Genomic DNA, 25232 nt, shown 5'->3' with positions numbered 1-25232 from the left:
TTCTTGATACAAACTGAAAGAACAGTTTGGTACATGACTATTTCTGGTTTCATCAGTAATTTTATATTTTTGTTATTATGTTTTCACTTGGTTACAACCAAAGTTATTGTAATGTGCAAGTTGCCACTATTTTAGAAAATTAATCGCAGTTCTCTGTTATAATACTGAGCCTTGTTCCAATTAGAAGATGAAAGCAGAGAGGGAACACAGGCAGTTTAGTGTTTTGAGAATTCAGCAAAACTTCAGCTCAGCAATCTCCAAATGCCTAACTTAAAAACAAAACAGAAATTAACAAAGTCCTACAGCCTCAAGTGTGAGGGAGTCAGACAGTAAGACCCTGAGGCATAGACAATAGCATATCCAGCCTGGAGGAGCCTCAAATGGACAGAGGAACGGGGCAGATAAAGTATGTGACTAGTCTTATTTTTCCTGACTGGCCAGTCAGACTAAAATTGGGAAGACTAAGCCTAGCCTCAGTAAGCAGAGAAGGGAAATATCTGGGGAAGAAAAGAATTCAGCACATAGAGATATTCAAGGGAGAACTCTGGAAAGGAACAACAGCTGAGAAAAGATGGGAGGTGAAGCACAGACAGCCCAAAAGCTAAGAGTTTGGTAGGAAACAGAACATAAATGCCACTGTGCCTGGAACAAAATTAGCAAAAGATCAAAGCACCACACTAAAACCACAACAAGAAGTAAACCTGAGACTGTCTCTGCCTTGCTGAAGAGGCTGAGGGCAGAAACCTAAAATGAAGAAAGCAGTCATTAAGAACAGCAGTTCTCAAACTCAAGTGCGTATCAGAATCATCTGGAAAGTTTGTTTTACAAATACAAATACCTGGGTCCCTTCCTGCCCCATTCTTATTCTGATTTTAGGTCTGAAATGGAGTCTGTATTTTAACAAGGACCCCATGCATTCTAATGCAGGTTATCCAAGGAGCACGGTTTGAGGAGTACTGATCCAGAGGTAAGAAGAACTGCTGAGAATAAATGCGCCAAGGCTAATTGCAATTAGCAATTCATTTTCACAAGAGTTTTCATATGGGACTATGTAAGAGATCATCTCTTGGGGAGAGATGTCCCTTTGTGGGAATTGAAATAAGTTGATGCTCTGGAGGATGCTCTCCTGGGAATGTCCGTTGGCCCAATAACTTTACCTCTCTGAACATTACCGCAGTGAATTCCAAGAGGTAACACCAAAGAAAAGAGGGACTCTGGGTAGGGAAGCTAATGCATTCCTTCAAGGACAGAGCATGACATTACAGATGGAGAAACCCACCTATACTTACCTGCACAAAGAGGGAGATGCTCTACTGTCCCATTAAACCCTCGCTCCCTGTTCTCAGACAAAAATGCACTTCTTGCCTTAAACGGTGGTACAGCACAGCTATCCAAAAAAGCTGGTGTCTTCCCTTCCACCAATGACTGAATTCAGGGACATGTGCTGAGTGCTTTGGTGCCTTTGGACGTAAGGGGCAACCAAGACCTAGAAAACCAGAAACCCTTCTGTAGCGCAGGGGTTTAAAGTCAGACTGGGTGGACAAAGGGTGAGCAAAATCTTGTTGAGAAGCCTGGATCCTGTCTCTTGTGTAAGAGAAACACTTGCCAAATGGGAGCTTCCTAGTTACTTCAGCTCCCTCTCCTTAGTGGCAGATGGTGCCTACTGAGAATCAAAAAACCCTCATCAGGAGGCCTGAGAAGCAGCTCTTGTCATGAGGCATGCAGCAGCTGGCTAGACGCCTTGAGCCCCTTAGCAGGACAGCGGTGGATTACATATCTCCAACTGCATTATGGCCCCATGTGTGACAGCATCTTGGCTTCTGCCCTAGAGCTGTTTGCCTTTAGCTACGTGTTTCTGGCTACTTATGGAAAAAATGAGGAACCTTGCTAGGATGGAGAACTGGTAGGCTGTGCCCAAAAGTTGGGCAGGAGCCCTCGCTTCCAGAAGAGGCTGGAGATGTCCATTAGTGTTGCCGAAATCAGGTTCTGTCTCTTGATGATTAGAAACAATAATTCCACAATTAGACAGGAAGGGTTGGAAGAACAGCAAGGACCAAGATTCTAGGTGGTGAAAAGCAGACACCAGGTAACTTTACTATCCAAATCTGCTTGAGGTAAGATATTTAAACTAAATTCACTTTCCATCCTCTTTTATGTAGACAAGGAAATAGGCTTTATGAACTCCCCGCAAGTCCTCTCCCAATCATTCAATGTCAAATAATTTCAGTCATACGGAATTAAAGAATCAGAACTTTCCTGTCATTATGATGTCAAGAGCACAGAATGCCTTGTTTCTACCCTTTCAGAGTCATGATGGGACATGTCTCCCATCACTGGTTCTGCTAGTTCCACCTAGAAACAATAAGGACGCTTTTCTCAAGATTCTTTTTCATTTACTCAGCTTCCCCTAAGTGTCATGTGCCTTATTAGGCACCTGGACTTCATAAAGATGAAACAGACATGGTCTCTACCCTCAAAGAGCTCACAGTCCCAGAGAAGAGAATGACATGGGAATAAATGTTTGGCGCGATGAGTGTTAACATAGAGTTTACTAGGTACAGGGGTGGCACAAGGAGGGAGTGATCAATTCTGTTTAGGAAGATTCCACAAGCCTGTTGAAGAAGGTTTAGGAAGGGGAAGAGCTTGCAGGCAGTTGGGTTTCAGGGAGAAGAGGGCACTCCAGGCAAAGGCGTACTGGCAAGAGCCTTACGGAATTTAGGAGGCTTGGAAAGTGGCTCAGTAGACTTGGAAAGAGGGTCCCTGAGAAGAAGAGGCTGGAGGCAACACACTATGTCACCTACTTTCTATGGCTTTGTACATAATGAGTCCTGTCTTTAGTTTTTTCCTTTAAAACAAATGCTCCCCATTCCAGGCTGAATTCAACAAGCATCTACACGCCTGGTACTAAATGAGGGGCCCTGGAGAATATGGCCCTAAGGAGCTTACAGTGAACCTAATTGGGTGGATTAAACGTATACACCACACAGCTAAAGAAAACACAAAACAACACATAAACAAGTGCATAAAACTATAAACAGCACAGCACAAAGTGCTAAGGGAATTCACAGGTTCTTAGCTTGAGACAAAGCTTAAATACCATCTAATTAGAGAACTATTCAAATGTTCAACTCCCCTTGACAAAACCTTGGCCAAATGAGCCCCCACGGGATGTGGGAAGCTTAGTCAGAAACTAGACTGGTTGAGTCCAGAAGGCCACTAACCTCACAATGCCCAAATGGCTTTTGCGGCAATACAAGAGATGACGGCTTCAGAAGAGAAAGGGTCTTAAATAGAACGTTTCTCCACTGGAGAAATAGATGGGACAGTTAAAATCACAGCAGCTGTCCAAAGTCTTCATCCTCCATCACGACTACAACCTCCAGAAAAGAACACTTCATAGTATACTATCCACTCCTTTTTATAGCTTGCTTCCTCAAACTTTTTTAAAAAATAAGCATAACTATTTCATTGAGTTCTTTATGTATCTCCAGACTAAAGGTCTAATGTTGAGGTAAGGAAGTATTCTGTTTGGCCTTTATCCAAAGATCCTTTCAGGCCTCTGGGGACCCAGTTCATGATCTAGGGTACGAGAAAGCCCCTGCCTTTTAATAGTCCAGAGCTTCCAAAAATGAGGCCTGCTGGTCATGGAGGGGCTGGACTGGAGTATTCCTTGGTGCCTATGAGCATAAAATCTCTGGTCCCAGCTGGAAGATCACACCCTTGTCCTGCATCACTCTGCCAAGGCTAGGAGAGCTGCCATACAGTGGAGCCTTGACAATGGCACTCACCCTCATGGAGGTCTCGCCACCATGGGCCTGTTGCAGCCTGAAGACCTGGGCCACCATGTGCTCTGTGGATGGGTGCAGCAGGATCCTTCGTGAGGCCAAGCCCACCATTACATACCGACCCATCGGGGACAGACTCACCGAAATGGCATTGGGACCTGAGGGCCAAAAGAACAGAGTGACATTTCTAGGAGTTCTTGCTATTACAAGGAAATAACTTTCCCTCGTAGTCTTTTCTCTTTTTCTCCAATCTTCATCTTTTGTCATCCTGGGGTTCTCTCATAGGATTTATGGAGGAATACGATGAGAAGGCATGTAAAGTATTCAGTACAGTGTCTGACATACAGAAAGTACTTAAAAATGCTAACCAGTGTTATCATAGAATTACATTAAAAATTATCATACTGTAAGTACTATTTTATAATCTACTTTTTTCACTTCATACATTATGAATGTTTTCCCATCATTAAATATTCTTCTGTAAGAACATTTTAAAGGCCAAATGGTATCCTGTCCTATCAATGCACCATCTTTTATTAAAGCAACTCTTTACAATTGGACATTTTTCTCTATGCTAGATAACACTATTGTGAACATCCCTGTATATAACTCTTGTATAGTTTTCTGATTATTTCCTTGGAAGTGAAATTACTAGATCAAGAGAACATACATTCTGGGGGCTTTTAATACACAATGCCAAACTGCTTTGCAGTGTATGAGTGTGCCCACTTCCTCAAGACATGACCAAGAATAAAGCTCCTCCCTTACTCCTGCCCATCACAACAGGAGTACGCCGGCGATGCCACTGTCGTAGGGAGGTCTATTCTTGTGAAATTCTTCTACAGTGCCACCAGCCAGGACAGAGTGATCTGCCTTCCTCTGATCTGTGCCCAGTGAAGCAGGGGCAGAATGCGACCATTACTCCTGCCTAAGCTATGCCTCACCTAGGAATGCCCATACCAAGGTACTAGTGTCCCTCTGTCACTAGGCTGGGCTTCTTGTCCCTTACCAAATCGCTTGGTGTAGAGCATTTCGCCCAGGTTATGGGGGGCCAGAGAGTACACTGCCAGGATGCCTTCATCAGGAAAGCCCCTTTGGCTGCTCGGGATGAAAGCTGCCAGGAGCTGGCCGTCTGCAGAAATGTCACAGCTGGCATCATTGTAGATCTTGCAGTTCTGCACCAGCACATTCACAGAGGCTGCATCAGACAAAGAAAGAAATACGGGTAAGAAAGCCTGAAGTTGATGGTATGAAAAATTCTGGGTCAAGAAATCTGGGAGTCTTCCTAAGGGCCTGAACCTTCTCTAGAAATGCTAAAGGCTGCCTTACAAAACTAAAGTGTCATTCAACAAGCAACACAAAACACAGAAAAATATGTCTCTTCTACCACTTTAACAGGAAACTACAGATAGTCAACACAACTACAACCACCTGTTAAGTCTCAGTGCACACTTAGGAAATGTCACTTGAGAGATGAGAGAAGGAAAAAGTTATTCAAAATTGTTCCTGGAGAGCCACTCAATAGCAGGTATTGTCCAAAAGAGCAAAACTGAGATGAATGAAAATGCAAACACACTGATTCCAAGGAAAAGGTGATACAGGTAAAACTTCCTTGGGGGTGAAAATCCTACTCTCCACTTGCTATGTGACCTTGGAGAGGGAAACCATTTCACAGATTTGTGTGAAATCTTATTTTCTCAGTTAAGAGAACTGGAATAATTGGAGACTTCAATCTTCTGGACAGCTCTCTGCTAACACTAATCCCTAATTCCACAAGAGAGGATGAAGAGAAACAAAGCCCAGCCCTGGCTGGATGGCAGGAACTATTTTCATTTCTCACTGTGCTCTATGCCTCATCCCTACTATAAGTAATGACCATGTGCAGCCCCAGCCTGCACTTAGCAGTTACTGAGAGTTAAGCACGGGGTCAGCCAGGCAGCAGGCAGGCTCAGTACGAGGGAGTGGGGGGTGGGGTGGGGGAATGTCTGTCGTGGGGAGAATCTGTTCCACATGACAGGACTAATGAGACGTTAGCCAGCTCTGGGACTGTGCCTGCATGCTTTGTTTTGGTTTTCACTTGAATCCCTCTTCGAGGCCCATTCTGCGAATCCCTGACAGAAGGAAGTGGCCTACCCTTGACAGGAGACTGGAACCAGAGTGCCCACATCATGGGCATGAACAGAACAGCACAACATCCAAAGGGACCAAGCTCCTCTGGGCTCTGACTCATTTAGATCTATTTCATATGCACATGCAAAGAGACTAATTTACTTTCTCTCATTTGAAGGAGATGACTTGAGATGTCCACTGTCAGAAGCATTATGGTTAAAACAAACAAGGCAACTCAACTGCCTTCACCAGATTCCAGGTGATCTACTCTAGGAAGCCTAAAGGCCTGACTGGGAAGGTCAAAGGCAAGTTTTTCCAGGAAATTGCCTGAAGGAAAACAAAACAAAGAACTGCTTTCTAGGGGGGCCTTGAGGCTTATGGGATCAGGGACTCAGAGTGATTTCTATTAACTTTATATGCATCCTCCTTTCCCTGTGTGTTGTTAATGAAGCCACAGAGATGACAGAGTAGATCAAAAAAGACAGCAGAACACATTGATTAGGCTATTGTGCCAACCCTCGGGGGCTGACACCTACAGCACCATTACACATTAAACCGTGGAGGGACCACAAGGATGGTTCTGTTTGCTAACTAATAAAATAATGACATCCAAATACTCATTGCTATCACCATTAGGGCTCTGTACTGCTCAACTTCCAACCCACCATCTGCTCGAGCCTGTATGGCTAGATTTATCTAGTTAGCACCAAGACCGTCTGCTCCTTACTCCAGGTCCCAAGCCTGTTGCTAAAAAGATGACAGTCTCCTCCTCCTTCCCAGGACTGACACATGATTACAGTTGAGGGTACAGAACCAAAGCAACGAGAGGAGCTTTAGGAGTGAATCCATCTTGGTTTTATAACCTTGATGTTGGCACAATCCTCAGAAAGATAAAAAGAAACTGCCAATTTAGACTGTAACCATCAAAGGTGGAGAGAGGAAGTAAATAAATCACAAATATTAAGTAGGACATGAAAATAAACAGGGAAGGAGATGGGACTCTGTGGGCTTTAAGATAGCTCTGCATGCTTACCATTTTATTTACATTTAGTATCTCAAAAATGCCTGGTGAGTATTTTATGAAAGTAGGCTTTTCTCTCTTGCTGTTACAGAGATCTAGCTCATGTATGTGAACACGCAATTCAGTCAGACATACAGAAGCCTACAATGACCCTTAAAACTCACCACCAACATTAAAAAGCACTGAACTACCTACTGCCAGATTAATCTCTACGGGGGTTGAGGGTGGGGAGTAAAGTACAAGGAAGGTCTTCCTTCTTCTGGGAAGCTTGGCTCTAAGCCCTTGAAAAACTGGGCATATAGACAAAAAGCATTTTGTCAGCCTCAAATCCAAGCCACTGCATTTGTGTTTGTACTATATTATGATGATTCCAAGTCAATGGCCATCTCCCAAATTTTGTCCCCTCCCCTCAACTCCACCCAGTTTCACAACTGCTCTCAGTTCCTGCAGTGAGCTCAGAGAGGGAGGTGCAAATAACAAATGAAAAGAGAATTGTGAAAATTAAAGCAGAGCTTCTCCAGCAGCATGTGCCGTTTCAGGACCTGTACAGCTAGGGATCTAGGGTTTCACTTCTACCCTAATGAAGGGGATGTGGTAGGCACAGAGTGATCTGGTAGCTTCAGCGAGCACTGGGTGGTATGTTTACAGTTTCATTAATATTTCAAAGCTCCAATTAGCAAACTTACATTTGCTGCTTGTTGTCTATTAATTTCCCACATGGAAATGGAAATGCTCGGCTACAACAGTGAGTGTTCGCTGCTTCAATTTGTTCGTGCAGCTTCTTCTCATAAGGCTGAAATCTTGGTGAGTTAATTTACACAGGGAGAGATTTCCTGGACCTCTGCTACTCGATTTCTGAGGCCATAGGAAAGTAATGCCCTAATGACAAAGACAGTTCATCCTTTCTGGACTCAACAATAACATAAGCATGTAGAGAAAAAGGCAAAGTGAAATACAGCCTAAGACACCGGCAACCCACACACCACTAGAAATCTTTGTTCTGCTCCCTGCCTCGCCTTACCGCAGTGGTTCTCAAGCGTGAGCACGCATCAGAATCACCTAGAGGGCTTAAAACACAGAACGCTGGAGTGAGGCCTGAGAATTTGCATGTCTAACAAGTTCCCAGGTGTCACTGATCCTGCTGGTCTAGGACCACAGTTGAAAAGTGCTGCCTTACCAAACAGTTCTTGATCCCTGAGCTGGAGCGCCAGCAAAATGCCCTGCACTTAAAGGCAAAACATATACGGGGAATGATGATGGAGCAGTTAGCTGGGCAGCTGAGAATGGAAATAAAGGCTAGGAAAGAAAGGATTTTTCAAATCAAACTGCTTAAGAGCTTCAGGGGGGAGCTCCAGGGGGAGCAAAAACGATGCAGAAGACAGCAGGAAGCCATGTTCCAGACTCTGCAATGTAATCTCCTCCTAATTATAAATGATTTCCAAGTGAAAATGCCCTAGCAGGGAATGGGAGGGGTAAAACATACAGATGCCTGGAGGAGCAGATGGCTCTGCCTTCCTATCAGCTCCATAAATTATAAACAAACACCTTGTACAAAGATCGATTTGTAGCCTGTTGCTGGCTGGCCAGATGAGGCCATGGGAGCAATTAGCAGTTGCAGTGCTTTTGCAAATGCATTAGATGCTGATTGGGAAAACCCCAAGGGGTTTAAATCAGCAAGAAAATTTCCTTTTGGCTATCTCTGAGCCCTCAGATTTCAGAATAAGACCTCCTGCACAGAGCTCCAGATGACACTAAGCAAGTACTCCCCAGCGGCACAATCACTCACTATATCCTCTGTGGTGGGTCTGCCCCACACCGCTCAGCTGCTGGGTTTCTTAAGGCCCCTTTTGGCAGGGCACCCTGGTGACCAATGCTATTCACCCAGTAAGAGTTTACTCTTAAAACCACAGTGAATCTAATGAGCTACTTTTTTTTTTTCTTTCATGAAAGTGATTTCAAAATTATCTATGTATATAAGGCCTTATTCACAAATGTCTTAACTCTTTACAGACAGTAATCTCAGTGCATCTCAGTGGAGAGAAACAGGTGGCAGATCTTTAGCCTAATTCCAGAGAAGGGTTAAATCCAATTCAGATAAGTCAGATGATCAGCAACATGGTAGCTGCTGAACACATGAGTAAAACTTAGGACCAGTGGTTTCCGGGCATGGTTTGTGCCAAAGTCAAAACGCTGCCCTCCACTGGGAAGTACATAAGGTTCAGAAACGAATCCTACTACAAAACAGACTCCTAACTTAACTCTGCCAACAGCTGAATCTATCAAAACTGTTAACTAGACTCTATTCAGAAAAACCAGGAATAGTTAGAGCCAGTGACAGGAAGCTCAGGTAAAAGTGACTGTCATTCTAGAGGGAAGAACCATGGGAAGAACACTGGCCATCATCAGATATATGTGCTCTGAACTAGAAAACAGGGTTTTCCCAAGGCCAAAACTCTATGAAAAACAGGGCAATTTTAAAAAGCAGAATTCTAACACCACACAGGATTTGAGTGAGGGAGAAAGGTGAGCCGAATTAAATGAGTCAATCTGGTTGCACGTGACACCCTCTGATCAGCTCAGGTTTTACAAGAGCCATGATCAAAGGATGTAAGAAGGAACATGGAGAATGACAGGAAGTTGTAGACGACAGGAAGTTGTAGACAGAGCAAGCTGAGGTTTGTACAAAGAATGTTAAGGACAACCAAAAAGACTGTCTCTGCTATGCTAGCAGCATATCCAATGCCTGTATTCTTCTGAACAATTTGTTTTCCTATCAAAGAAAATTATCTCCAATTGGGGACAAACAACATCAGAAGGATCAGAAGCCAATTACAGGTGAGGCAACAGGTTAAGAGAGAACTATCTTCTTTACATGAACATCACTCTCCAGAGATGGAAAATGCATCTCTCAGAGTACTGGAAACAGGGGCAGCTGTGACTTTACAATTATGGCCATACTCTTAAAGAATCATGGTACAGTTTCTAAGAAAAAGACCTAATAAAAAGAGCACTTATTGATCATTTACTATAGTAGTGCCAGGTACTATTCAGAGTGGTTGAAATGTATTAACTAACTTAATTCTCATAACAACCCTATGAGGTTGACACTACTGTAACCCTCACTTTATAGTCAAGGAAACTAAGATATAGAGAAATGAAGTAATCAAGACAAAGAAAAAGAAGAAAAAACCTGCAAATTATATTTGTAACACAAGCATAACACTGATACCAAAACTCATAGATTTTATAAAAAAGTAAAAAACAGATCTATCTCACAAATATCAAGGAAAAAACTCAATTATTAGCAAGTTATATGGAAAGAATTTAATGCTAAAGAATATACCATGCATGGATTGACCTAGAGATTATCATACCAAGTGAAGTAAATCAGAAAGAGAAAGAAAAATGGCATATGATATCACTTACATGTGGAATCTACAAAACAAAAGAATTTATTTATAAAACAGAAACAGACTAACAGACATAGAAAATAAACTTATGGTTACCAGGGGGAACAGGGGTTAGGGAAGGATAAAATGGGAGTTCAGGATGTGCAGATACTAACTACTACACATAAAATAGATAAACTCCACAAGGTCCTTCCTACTGGGAACTACATTTAATATCTTGCAATAGCCTATAATGAGAAGGAATAGGAAAAGGAATACACACACACACACACACAAACTGAATCCCTAAGCTGTACACCAGAAACTAACACAACATTGTAAATTGACTATATGTCAATTAAAAAAAAAAAAAAAAAGAATACATCATGAACCAGGTGGGATTTATTCAAGGAATGTAAGGATGGGTGTCAATATTACAGAATCTATCAACATAATGATCATATTATTAGCTCAGAGGAGAGAAAAAACATATGATCATCTTCATGTATGCTGATAAGGCCTGACTCAGTTTAAGATGCATTCTTGATAAAAAACTCACAATACAAATAGATAACTTCCTTAAAACAATAAACTAGTTCAACCCAAAAGTCAACAATACACTTAATGAGAAAAAGCTAAGAGTTTTCCTACTGAAATCTGGAACAATATGAGGATGCCCATTATTATTTAACATTGTTCTGATGGTAGCAGCCATTGCATTTAAACAAGAAAAAGAAACCACAGGTGTAAAACTCGAAATGGAGGAAATAAAATTATTACTATTTATAGATAACATACCTAGAACCTATGAGATTTAGCTATCGACTATAATTAGTAAATAAATTCAGTAAGATAGTAGAATTTTTAAAAAGCTTCTAACAATAAACTTTAAAAATGTATAAGATTACATGAAGAAAACTCTAAAACATTCCTAAGAACACGAGAGACTTGGAGAAACTGAAAATCATACCATGTCATTACATAAACAGATATAAAAATATTGAGTCTACTTGAGTTATATTCAATGCGATCACATTCATTACACTAACAGGATTTTTTTCAGGGAGGAGAAGGGAAGAGGCAAGGTAGTTTTAAAGTCCATACAGAAAAACAAAAAAATGTTCAAGTGAGCAGGAAATTTTGGATTAAAGCAAAAACAAACACAAGAGGCGACTAGTCCTACCAGATTCTAAAACGCAGAGCCTCAAACTTAAACCCATGTGGTATTGTCACATGAATAATCTCAGGGACAGAATAGACAAAAAAAAAAATACACCTAAATACACACAGGAAATTAAGAGGATAAAAGTCACATCCCAAATCAATGGGGACAAATGAATCACTTAATAAACTGGTTGGGACAAATGAATAGCCACATAGGGGAAAAGTTGGAGCATACGCTGCTTATTTGGGATTAGGCTAAATTTCTGGTGAATCAAAGATTTAAAGGTAGAAAAATGAAAATATGAAAGTACTAACTGATCTTCCTGATGATGACACAAAATTTAGGAACCATAAAAGGAAAGCTGGATAATTCTGACTACTTAAAATAAGTTCTATGACAAAAATAACCTTCAGCAAAGTCAAAAGACAAATGACAACCAGGAAACTCCTATTATAAATTCATTTTCTGATTTATAAAGAGTTCTTGTAGAACTGATAAGGAAAAGGCCAGTAAAAAATTAGGTAAAGCACATGGACAGGTCAGGAAAAGGCAACACACATAGCTAAACGTAAGAAGAGCCATACAACCTGGTTTACAATATGAGAAATACAAATTTAAAATACTTACATACTATTTTCCACCATCAGATTTGCAAATACCCCAAAATATGATACCATAAGCAAGAGTTTAGGGAAACACACATTTTCATAAACCATAGGCAAGAGTATAAATTGGTATAACCTCTACCAAAATCATGAATGTACATATTCTTTCTCCCTACAATTCCATTTCTAGGAATTTATCCTATAGATATACTTCCACATGTGCCAAATGACAACCTGCAGCACAGTTTGTCAGCAAAATACTGAAAACAACCTAAAAATTCCTCAGCAACCTATAATGGGAAAGAATCTGAAAAAGTATGTGTATAAAACTGAATTACTTTGTTGTACACCTGAAACTAGCACAACATTGTAAATTAACCACACTTCAATTATTTAAAAAATGGTTTAAAAAGAAAAAGTCCCTCAATAGAACTACTTAAAAAATGTAATCTAGAGATTCCATTTGGATAGTGGAATACTAGGCAGCCATTAAAAATGAGTAAACTCTTTACATACTGAGATGGAAAGATCACCAAGATACATTATACAGTAAAGAAAGTAAAGGGCAGAAAGAAGAATAGGTATAACATGCTAACATTTGGGTTAAACAGAGGTGGAAAAACATACATTTACATGTGCTTTTATATGCATACAATATCCCTGAAAAGATATACAAGAAACTGTTAATTGCCTATGGGTGGCGTGGTAGGTAACTGGGAAGGTTGGGAAACTTTTCACTGCATATCCTTTTATATTTTAAAAATCTTTGAATGGTGAATGCATTTCAGATTATAACTTTAAAAAGCAAATAAAATTTTTTAAAAAACAAAATAACTGGAAAAAATTATAGCAAGCAAGATCTGGGCCAAAAATCTAGAGATAAACAAGCAAACTTGGTATTTAACAAGGGAAAAGGTAGACTGCATTTGATTTCTAGCAGAGTTAGAGAAAAAAATTATTGAACATATGGCTTAAAAGCACTTAGAAATAAATTATTACTTCTGAGGTTTCACTAAGACCAGGACATAAAAAATTCAACCTCATTTTCATGGTCTGATAAGGGTGTTAAGATTGGCATACTGGGAAATGCCACAGAGACTATCTTGATTATTTTAAGGTATCTGACAAACTGTTATAATACCCTGTAGACAAGACAGAAAAATATGGGCTTCACATGTGAACAACCAAGCCTAGGTGCAAATTCATGAACCAAAATCAACACAGAGGAAGTCCACAGGAACATACCACAACAAGGCTTGGTGCAATGTCCTGACTGATGCACCAACTTTGCTAGCAATCCAAAGTAGGGCAAAGAAAGTATGTTTATCAAATTAGTAGATGGTATAAGATTGAGAAAAAAGGACTGAATCAAAGTTCAAAAAGATGTTGAGAGGCAGGAACTAAGAAGTGCAATTGACACTATTAAGGTAAAACTTAACAGAAACAAATACAAACCTTTGGTGGTTTTTAAAACATTCAAACTGCACAAGTAAGTACAGGATGGTAGTAGAGTCTTGGTTTATTAACAATTATCAAGGACTTTTAAGAGACTGTAACCTCAACAGTGGCCTGAGAAAAATCTGTCACTTAGAAGAGGCATCATTAGACATTCTCAATGGAGATTCAGAGGCAGGAGAACTAAGACCAATGAGAGGAAGTGACAGCAAGGGAAATGGTGGCTGGGTATAAGATAGAATATCTGAATAGGAATTTAGCAGTGATGGATTAGGCCAACTCATCAGACAATGTGACCTATCACCTGAAGTGTTCAAGCAGAGGCTGAACTGCCACGTCCCAGGAATGCGTGAGAGCCCATCATTAGAAAGTGAAATGAGATGCCTAAAATATTGCAATTCCAACTGAGCAACTGGGAATGGGATTACAGACTCCCCACAGAAGCTGGGAAAATGGACCGTCAAACAGACATGTTTGTGAATCACACCTCAATTGGGCCACTCATTTCATTCATTCCATTCAGATATGGATTAATAAATGAGTTTAACATCACTGTAGTCTTTCTGCAAGGGTCTGGCTCTCACTTTCTACACTCCTTTCTCTTCCTCTCAGTTCCACCCAAACTTTCAGGCTTGGAACAATGAACTACTCCTGGGGCAGACATCTTCATTTTGGTGTCCACATTAGCACTGTTCCGAGCACTGCACCTGGCATGGTTTGCTGCTTAGGGGGATACTCAAGACACGTCTGCTGAATTGCTTGATGAGAGTTGGAGAAGAGCGGCAGAAATGGCACAGGGCAGTCAGCTGCCCAACGAGATGATGAAAAATCTGATGCTACATGGGTTTCTGAGCTCTGGCTCACCAGTAAGAGATAGCCCTTCCATCAGCACCCCCAGTTCTACCATGGCTTACCATTACTGATTTCTGGGAGGTCAAACTTAGTGAAGTCCCACCACTGGAGCCGGTAGGTAGTATTGGCAATGTTACTGGCCACGGCAGACTGTCCATCACCAATCACTGCCCCTGGTGGGGGAGAGGACAAAGAGAGCACGTTATAGTGTTTATCTACATGTGTCCATTGCAAACATGAGACAAAACTGGGATTAGTAGGAGAGAAGGGAAAGGAAGAACCACGACTAAGGCTGAAGACAGCTGACAAATCCTATTTGTAAGTCTTTACCTCAGACATGTTTCTCAAGAATAATTCTACATGTAAATATAACCTTATATACTATACTATATTATATTAATATAATCAGCCTCCCCCCCCCAATTATTACTTAACATTTACTTAGTGCCAGCAATGTGGCAGGAACTGTATATATACTGTCTGATAGGCTCACAATTTAAAGAGACAGGTGAATTTGCATTGAAATGTTGGAAAAGAAGAAAGATAGAAAAAAGAAAAATGGAAGGACACCATTAACACAGAAAAGCCACACAGAAAAGCATTTTAGTCCCCGGATGTCTTTGTGACAAGCAGTGCTCTTTAGGAGAAAGCGTCTCCTCCTTTGTACATGACCTTCTTCCTAATAAAACATCTCAAAGGGGGGTTTCCTCCAGGAGAGAGGCAGCCAGAATTCAGCTGATTGGATACAGACAGTCAGTAAAGAAAAAATGAGGTAATAACTGTTAATCTCTTCTGGACCCCTGGCATGTAACACAACAGAAATTTATGAGCCTAGCTTTTCTGCATCAGAATATTTTTATTAAGGCAATATTTTATAACCCCCTGCCCCGCCCTGCCCCAGAACTCCCCGGAATCCAGATTCCCTTGTACCATCTCATGGTTTAACTTTGCCTGAGATATGCACTTCTGTATGACATTTTTTTCCTTGGTAACCAATTAAACAAAAAAGGGATTTTTTTAAAACAGGGTGACACTTTAATTTGCAGTTGTATTTCATTTTACATGAACATGTCATTTCCTCCTCCTCCTCCTTCCGAGGTGCATTTCATATACAACCACCCTTCTGATCAGACAGAGCCAAACCCTCTTGGGAGAATAGAACATTCTGTATGCTACACAACCTAAACGGCATTCTCTGCTGCAAACCAACCCCGACTTTGAGAACCTGAACTCGTTAGAGCTGACTAGCCTCGGAACAACGGACAATTCTATTCCTAGATTCTTCACTATCACCAGCTTCCTCCTCTGTATGTCACTGCAAAAGGGTCTTGTCATTTGTATTTTTTTTTCCCTTTTAGAGGGTTGCATTTATTGCTCTGCTACTCCTGGTGTTTCCTGATTCTTTCGTCAGTCGGTCAAGAGATCATTCAGAGAGAAAATGTTCTCCATACAAGCCATGAAATATGAGAAAAGTACTCTTGTCACTCTCCTCCAGCTGCTGCAGGCCACTGTCTGAGAAGACTCTTTTCAACATTAGTTTATCTATAGTCTCCTTTTCTCAGTTTCAATTTGTAAAGAAAAGTACAAACAACAATTCATTCCCAAGATGACGATACTTCTAGATCAATGTATTCTCAGCACAGGTAGTATTGCCACCATGGGGGGCGAAAACTGGCTCATGGGGCGGGGGTTGGGGTGGAATCTTAGTACAATCGCTAGTTTCCTCCAAAGTTCTGCAATATGTGAACACATACACAGCGTATCCATGACGTTAAAATTTCAAAGGAGGAGGGTGGTTAGGGGAAAAATATCTAAAAATGCTCCTAAGGAAGGTAATGATGAAATAACGGCTGAGGAATACTGTTCTAGATAAACTAATACCACCCAAACAATAACATTCTTTAAAATCTTGCAGATACAAAGACATAGTGCCAAATGGTCATGATCTCCCGGAAAGCCTAAGAAAGACAGCATCTGAGGGTTCTGTCAATAAGCCCACTGACCTCAAATCCCTACTGAGGGCCCTGTGGCATATCACACAAATAAGGTAAATATATGCCTTTGCTTAACCTTCACAGAAAATTCTGTAATAATTACATTTGACTTGGGAAATTCTGTTGAACCTCTGGGTCATGAGGAGGGTACAGGACTTTCTTAATAGGAACTTTCTTGATTTTTCCAGGCCTTCTTCATAATGAAAATAATTTTTTTAATTCCAAGGTCTACTTCCTGGGAAAGAACAATTCAGTTTCACTTGGACCCAGGCTCAATTCCACTGAGCTTGGGAATTGTTCCTCTGGCTTCCTTATCTAGATGGTTGACATCTCCAACCACTAGTCTCTCTCAGATTACTTTAGTTCCTTACAATTTCCTCCAACTTTTAATGGAAAAGCATATAACCCAAAATGGAAGAAGGCAAGTTGATTTTCTTAGTATTTGGAAAGAACTTCTAGTTGCTAAAAGAGGTTAGGAAAAAATGGAAGAAACAAACCCCGGGAGCTTAAAATCTGGGAGAGAGGATGAAAGCTACAAACAGGGAAACAGTTAAGGAAAATACCAGGTGCTTTAAGAGTGCTATGGATCTACAACTGGAACACAAATGACTGAGACTCCAACCCACAGATCCAGAAGTATCCTGTACGCCCATGCCTCAAGGAACGTCCTCTGGAGAACAGCTGTGCAATAAAATAAACATATATGGCTGTGCTGTGTGGAAGAGATTGGGGAGGTGTTTTCTGCCAGTGGTGCCAGAGTGCTGATAAGGAATGGAGTCTTGGCATCAGGGAGAGTTGATTTTCATCGCCGTGTAAACACAGATTAGGAGCTAAAGATGCCAGCAACAGATTAAAGTATCGTCACTAGGTTCTCTTCTGTAAGAACTGCAGGCCAACTGAGCCTGTCTCTCGGAAACATCAGGAAGAAAAAGTATCACCCTATTTAAAAAAACCCCAACCATTTAACAAGCCTCTGGCCACCAAGCTGAAGGTATAGGAAATGTGCCAGAGTGAATTAACAGACTGAGCTACGAAGTATTTACATAGGAGGCACTTAGTCTCGGAAACCAAATCCTGACAGAATGCCGAGAGATTGCTGAGGCCTCAAGTAATTCTCAGTAATAACAGAATGGAACAAGCTAGACTCCGGGTTTCTCAACTTCCACTAGTGATATTTTGGGCCAGATAATCCTCTGTTTAGGGGGTGAGGTGGGTCTTGTTCCCTGCAGGAAATTTAGCAGCATCCCTGGCCTCTTCCCACTAGATGCCAGTAGCACATCACCCCCTCATCCAGTTGTGACAACCAAAAATGTATCCAGACATTGCCAAGTGTTTCCTGCGGATCAAAATCATCCCTGGTTGGGAAACTCCAACCAGATAAATATAGCCTACACATTAACTCCAAGACAGGTGCTCAGAAAGCACTACTAAGGGAACGCTCACTACTAAAGGCACCTAAACTGTTAGTGACACTGATTTTGTAAAGAAACTAATAAAAGGCACAGCATTATACAAATATTCTTTTAGCAAACTTCTAGTTTTCCATTTCTGCCATGGATTAGCATCTGGCTTGAACTAGGATCTTATGACTTGTCTGTTTTTTGCATGGTTTCTAAGACTATGGACTTCAGAATCAGATGGACTTGATTTTGACACCTGCTGCTGGTACCTATAGAGGTACGACTCTATGTAAATTAATCTCTCTGATCTTAGTTTCCTTATCTGTAAAAATGGTATAATAAAAATACCTACATCTTTTAGGGCTGTTTGGAAAACTTGTACTGAAAAAACAAATGTAAAGTGATGGCAAACAGTAAGTGCCTAATAAATGACCACCATTAAAGCTATTTAAATCATTTATTCCAGTCTCTGTATGCTTTTCCTCTATAGGTACTGTTCTGTAATCAACAGCTCATAGACAGAGGTTCTTTTGTAAGAGACAAGCTCAAATAATGTGCCAGGATCAAGAAAGAAAAGCACTTAGTTTCAGAATTAAGAGCAAATTCATAAACCCCAGACTCTTTAGTAATGTTCTCCTTGAAAAACAGCTTAGGCCAAAAGAGACCACATTCTGGGCCATGAAACATACTGTAACAAATTTAAAAGAACTGAAATTATACAAAGCATGCTGTCAGAACACAAGGAAATTAAACTAGAAAACAGAAAGATAACTGGAAAATCCCAGAATACTTGGAGATTAAACAACACAGTTTAAATAACACATGGCTCAAAGAAGACATTGCAAGAGAAATTCTAAAATATTTTGAACTAAATGAAAATGAAAATACAACTTATTAAAATTTGTGGGATATAGCAAAAGCAGTGCTTAGAGGGAATGTTACTGCTTTGAATGTATGTATTAGAAAAGAAGATCTAAAAAATCAATTAATTTAAACTTCCAACTTACGAAACAAGAAAAATGAATAGCAAATTAAATACAAAGTAAGCAGAAGAAAAGAACTAATCAAAATTAGAGCAGAAATCAGTAAGACTGAAAACAGCAGCTCAAGAGAGAAAAAAAAAAATCAATGAAACCAAAGCTGGTCCTTTGAAAAGATCAATAAGATTAGTAAAATCTTTAGGCAGGCTAACTAAGAAAAAAAGAGAGAAGACACAAAGTATTAATATCAGAAATAAAAGAGAAGCTATCACTGCTGATCCCATGGACATTAAAAGGATGATAAAGAACTATTATGAATAATTCAATGCCCACAAGTTTGATAACCAAGATGAAATGGACTGATTCCTTGAAAGACACAGTCTACCAAAATTTACACAAGAAGAAACCAATAATCTGAATAGACCTACACCTATTACATTGAATCAATCATTAACAACCTCTCAGAACAGAAAATGCCTGGCCTAGGTGGGTTCACTGGTAAATTCTACCAAACATCTAATGAAGACATTATACCAAATCCCTATAATCTCTTCCAGAAAACTTAAGTTTTCCTAACTCATTCTATGAGATAGCACTGCGCTACCTCAATGCCAAAATCAAAGATATTGAAGAAAAGAACTACAGACTAATATCTTTTATGAACACAGAAGTAAAAATCCTCAACAAAATGTTAGCAAATCAAATATAAAAATGTACAAAAATAGTTATACACTACAACAGAGATGTATCCCAGGTATGCAAGGCTGGTTCAACATTTCAAAATCAATTAATATAATCCATCACATCAACAGGATAAAGAAGGAAAATCGTATCATTTCAGTAGATGCAGAAAAGGCATCTGACAAAATCCAACACCTATCTATGATAAAAACTATCATTAAACTAGGAAGAGTGGGGAATTTTCTCAACTTGATAAACAATGTCTACAAAAAACCTATAGCTATATTTAATGCTGAGAAATGACAGCTGACCCTTGAACAATATGAGTTCGAACCGCATGCGTCCACTTACATGCAGATATTTTTCAATAAATATGTACTACAGTACTACAGGTCTGCAGTTGGTTGAACAAGGATGTGGAACAGCAGATACAGAGGCTGACTGTAAAGTTATACATGGATTTTCAACTGCGTAGGGGTTAGAATCCCTATCTCCCACATTGTTCAAGGGTCAACCATATATGCTTTCCCCCTAAGACTAGGAACAAGCAAGGATGTCTACTCTCACAACTCTTCAACACTGTACTGGAAGCCTAGCTAATGCAATAAGACAAGAAAGGTAAATAAGAAATATACAGATTGGAGAAGAAGAAATAAAACTGTCTTTGTTCACAAGTGACATGACTGTTTATGTAGAAAAATCTCAAAGAATTAAAAAAAAAACAAAACCTCCTGGAACTATTAAGTGATTATATCAAGGTTGCAGGATATAAGGCCAATATACAAAAAGTCAACTGATTTCTTATATACCAGCAATGAATAAATGGAATTGGAATTTGAAATTAAAAATATAATACCACTTACACCAGCACCACAAAAAGAGAAAACCTTAGGTATAAATCTAACAAAATCAGTATAAGATCTACCTGATGAAAGAAATATAACAAATCTGAAAAAATATTGGAGAGATATTCCACATCATAGATAGGAACACTCAGTACTGTTAATTGATGTCAATTCTTCCCAAATGGATCTATAGATTCAATGCAATCCCAGTTAAAATCTCAGAACAGTACTTTGTGAGTATCAAAAAACTGATCCTAAAGCTTACCTAGAAAGGCAAAAGATCCAGAATAGCCAACACAATATGCAAAGAAAGAACAAATCTGGAGGGCACTATCTGACTTCAAGACTTACTATAAAGCTATAGTAATCAAGACAGTGTGGCACTGGAGGAAGAACAGACAAATGGATCAATGGAACAGAAAAAAGAGCCCAGAAATAAGCCCACATGAATACAGTAAACTGATCTTAGACAAAGGCAATTCAACAGAGAAAGGATAGTCTCTTCAAAAATGGTACTGAAACAACCGGGCATCCATATGCAAAAAAAAATAAATTAACCTATACAGAAACCTTACACTTAAAAAAAAAAAATTACTCCAATTGGGTAGACCTAGACATAAAATACACTATAACTCCTAAGTTGTAATATAGGAGAAAATCTAGGTGACCTCGGGCTTCGCAAAGACTTTCAACATATAACACCAAAAGTACAATCCATGGAAGAATAAATTGACAAATTTTACTAAATTAAAATGAAAAACTTCTGCTCTGTAAAAGACACTGTTAAAGAGAATGAAAAGACAATATACTGGGAGAAAGTCTTTGCAAAACACTTAACTGATAAAGGACTGGTATCCAAAATATACAAAGAACTCTTAAAACCCAACAATAACAACAAAAAACAATTAAAAATGGGTAAAGAATCTGAACAGACACCTCACCAAAGAAGATATACATATGGCAAATAAGCATATGAAAAGATGCTCAACATCATTCCTCATTAAGGAATCGCAAATTAAAGCAACAATGAGAAACCACTATGCACTTGTCAGAATGGCTGAAATCCAAAACAGTGATAACACCAAATGCTGAACAGGATGTGAAACAACAGGAACTCTCATTCCATTACTGGTGGGAATGCAAAATGGTACAGCCACTTTGGAAGATCGTTTGGCAGTTTCTTGCAAAACTAAACATACTGTTACCGTATGATTGAGCAATCATGCTCCTTGGTATTTACCCAAATGAGTTGAAAGCTTATGTCCACACAAAACCTGCACAGAGATGTTTGTAGCAGCTTTATTAGCAACTGCCAAAACTTGGAAGCAACCAAGATGTCCTTTAATAGATGAAAGGATAAATAAACTATGGTATATCCATATAATGGAATATTATTCAGTTCTAAAAAGAAATAAGCTATTAAGCCATGAAAAAACATGGGAGAAATTTAAGTGCATATCACTAAGTGAAAGAAGCAAAAAGCTACATATCATATGATTTTAACTATATGTCATTTTGGAAAAGCCAAAATTATGGACACAGTAAAGATCAGTGGTTGCCAGGAGTTGGGGGTGGGGGGTGGGGCAGCAGGGCAGAGAGGAATGTATTAGGTGGAGCACAAGATTTTTGGGGGGCAGTGAAACTATTTTGTCTGATACTATAATGGTAGATCATGTCATCATGTATTTGCCAAAACCCACAGAATTTATAACACTAGAGGTGAACCCTAATGTAAATGATGGACTTGGGTTATAATGATGTCTCAATGTTGGTTCATGGACTATAGCAAATGTACCACTCTGGGGCAGGATGTTGATGGTGAGCAAGGCTATGGGTGTATCGGAAGGAAGGAAGGTATATGAGAACCCTCTGTATTTTCCACTCAATTTTTCTGTAAACCTAAGACTGCTCTAAAAAAAAGTCTACTAATTAAAAACAGAGAGAGCACCCAAGACTCACATTCATGTTCTAGGAAATGGAGGAAACAGCAGCTGTCCATAAGCATACTGTTAGTCATAGCAGTTCACTTTTTATCACGCAACCACAGAGTTCTTCACCTGGAGCTCAGACTAAAGAGTAAATGAGGATTATTCTGACGAGAGACAAAATGAGGGGGAAAAGAAAGCTAAATCCAGTGATCCCAGCCAACCATCAGAAAACAACCATCACAAAAACCAAGCTGCCAAGTCTCATTCTCTGAGTCAGGTCTTCAACTTGTAGGCTGGAAGCCTCAGGAATGTGTCTAGGGATAAAATCTTAACAGTTATGATAGTCACATGGTAGATTAGCTCTACCAAGCCTAGTAGCCTGCATGCATCACTCTGCCTCTGCTTCCCTTAGATTCTTCTCTTTTGCTACTTGGAAAGGAGAATTAGGGAACTTTTTTTCCCCAAAACAGTTTTTTAGCCTCTCTCCCAAGATCTGTTCTAGGAGCAGGGAAATGAAGAGTATGATTCAACAGTACAGTGAAAATATGGAACAATAGGAATCATTAGCAAATCTATCAGAAAAGCTAATTTGGGAGGGTAAAGAAGGGCAAGTTACAAAGAAGGAAACAATTAAATCATATTTCAGTCCTATAAATTGTTCCACTTGAGGCTGCCTAATTCAGAATGGCCATCTCTGTATGTTGCTGCTGAGAAGACAGAGTAAGAATGGGGCTGGGGGTGCAAACACTCATCAGCCTGGAAACACAATTACTCTCTGCTTGGTTGTGGTATGAAGCCAAGAACCAGTTTGCTAATTGGACAGTAGAACTGAGACTAGAAACCCCAAGGCAGGTCCAACTGAACAACTAATCAACTTTTCAAAATTATTAGAAAGCCAGCCACAAAAGACCACATATTGTATAATTCCATTTACATGAAATGTCTAGAAGAGGCAAAGCTACAGAACCAAAAAGTAGATTAGAAATTGCCTAGGGCTGTAGTGGGGCAGGGGAAATGAAGGGGGAAGAGGGAAGTGACTGTTAATGGGTATGGGGTTTTTCACAAGGTGATTAAAATGTTCTGAAATATATAGATAGTGGCAATGGTTGCACAACTCTGTGAATATACTAAAAACCACTGAACTGTATACTTTAACTAGATGAAATATATGGCATGTGAATTATATCTCAATAAGGCTGTTATTAAAAAACACTATTCAGTATAAATTTTGGTCAATTTATGAAGTAAGTTAAGGCAATTCTATTTTTGGTATCCTTTGCATTTCTTTAATAATTGAAAAGTGTTGGTGAGCATCTTTTTGTTCCATATTTGTTTATTGGCTCTTTGTATTTCTCTTAGTGTGCACTGCCTAACCAGATATTATGTGCATTTTTATGTTTGGTTCTCTTAATTTGTTTTTCAATAGGTTGTCTGAGCTCTTTGTAAATTAGTAAGCTGGTTTCTGTCCATGAAAAATAACTTTTAGAGCAATATAACACAGGCTTATTGGGACATAAAAAGCCTTTTTCCTAAGTATATACTGAATGGCATCCTAGGAAGAACACTTCTTCTTTTTTTCAAAAAACTTTATTTAAATGCAGTCTTTAAATCTGTTCTATGAAGGGGGTATAACTAAGCACTTCATAACACTCACTTTGTCACCTTTTCACCATTAAAAAAAAAAAAAAAAAAACTCATCTAAGATCACAGTCAATTATTCTATAACCTGGGAACCTGGAAAGAGTCCCTGGTGGCAGAGAGCAGGACTTCCTCCAGAGGTAGAGTTTCTCTTAGTTCTCATTTATAGTTCTGACATTAAAGAAAATGACCCAACTATATGTAGTTTGTTTATTATTTGTGGGGAGGGTATAGCTCAGTGGTAGAGTGCATGCCTAGCATGCATGAGGTCCTGGGTTCAATCCCCAGGACCCCCATTAAAATAAATACATAAATAAACCTAATTACGTCCCCCCAAATATTTTTAAAAATCGGCAAGAGTATAAAAATCTTTATAAAAAAATAACACTTTATTGGGATGTAATTCACATACTATACAATTCACCTACTTATGGTATTACTATTCAAGGAGTTTTAGTATATTCATACAGTTGTGCAACCATTATCAAAATCAATTTTACAACAACCATCTCTACTATCTAATTTCAAGACATTTTTTTAAAAAAATCATTCCCTACCTCCCAAAATACCTTACCCATTAGCAGCTACTCCCCTCCACTCTGCCCTACTTGAGTATCTCCCTTGCCCTAAACAATCACTAATCTATTTTCTGTCTCTATAATTCTGTCTCTTCTGAACATTTCATATAAATGGAATTACACAATAAGTGGCTATTTGTGGTGGGTTTCTTTCATTTACCATAATGCTTTCAAAGTTCATACATGCTCTAGCATGTGTCGGTACTTCCTTCATTTTTATGGCTGAATAATGTTCCACTGTATGTTTTTATAACTGAACCACAGGTTCACATGAGTGTAAGATAATAGTTTTTATCTACAGAAAACACACTGCGTGGAACCTAGCAATCATAAAAGTGTTGAGGGAAACAAAATTATTTCCTTTGGAAGGAAACAGTAGACTTTCAAAGATCAATTCTAAGAATATCACCTATAGGTGAAACCGAGTCTTCATTTTTTCCTGAGGCTAAAATAAAAGACAAGAGGAGTATTCGGGGACACTGTTTTCTATAAAAACACAAAAATAAAACCACACCACTCTGTTCTTTGTTTATTTTTGTTTGGTTTGTTCACTTACTTTTGTTTCGTTTGTTTTTTATATCCTACACATAAAACTTATATAATGTTATAAACCCAATGTTACCTCAATAAAAAAACAAAACAAAATCCCCCAAAATACCACGTGGGTGATGATAAAAGAAAATTTCACATACAGGGATATAGGGAAGTCATTCTAGCTAATACGTGAGTTAACTTGAATTTTATGCTAACTAAAATAGCCTGTGGCCTATCAAACATACATTGTACATTTGCTTTAATTATTAAAGA

The 25232-nt window shown here is 39.3% G+C and overlaps 1 protein-coding gene across 7 annotated transcripts in view; it reads right to left on the bottom strand.

Moving 5' to 3' along the window:
• Nucleotides 1-25232, bottom strand: part of AMBRA1 (autophagy and beclin 1 regulator 1) — a 152462-nt gene that overhangs the window by 24588 nt on the left and 102642 nt on the right. For all 7 annotated transcript variants that reach the window (XR_012509602.1, XR_012509601.1, XM_074372095.1 and 4 more), the window contains 3 exons: nucleotides 14444-14554; nucleotides 4795-4983; nucleotides 3789-3943 (listed from right to left, as the gene is read on the bottom strand). Coding sequence is in view for 5 of the 7 variants with exons in the window: in XM_074372095.1 (XP_074228196.1) it covers nucleotides 3789-3943; nucleotides 4795-4983; nucleotides 14444-14554 (455 nt within the window). In the remaining 2 variants the exon portion in view is untranslated. The remainder of the gene's footprint in view (nucleotides 1-3788; nucleotides 3944-4794; nucleotides 4984-14443; nucleotides 14555-25232) is intronic.

The sequence above is a fragment of the Camelus bactrianus genome, chromosome 10, assembly GCF_048773025.1.
Source record: "Camelus bactrianus isolate YW-2024 breed Bactrian camel chromosome 10, ASM4877302v1, whole genome shotgun sequence".
Lineage (NCBI taxonomy): Eukaryota > Metazoa > Chordata > Mammalia > Artiodactyla > Camelidae > Camelus > Camelus bactrianus.
The sequence above is the reverse complement of the archived record's forward strand: the minus strand, read 5'-3'. Positions and strand labels throughout refer to the sequence as shown.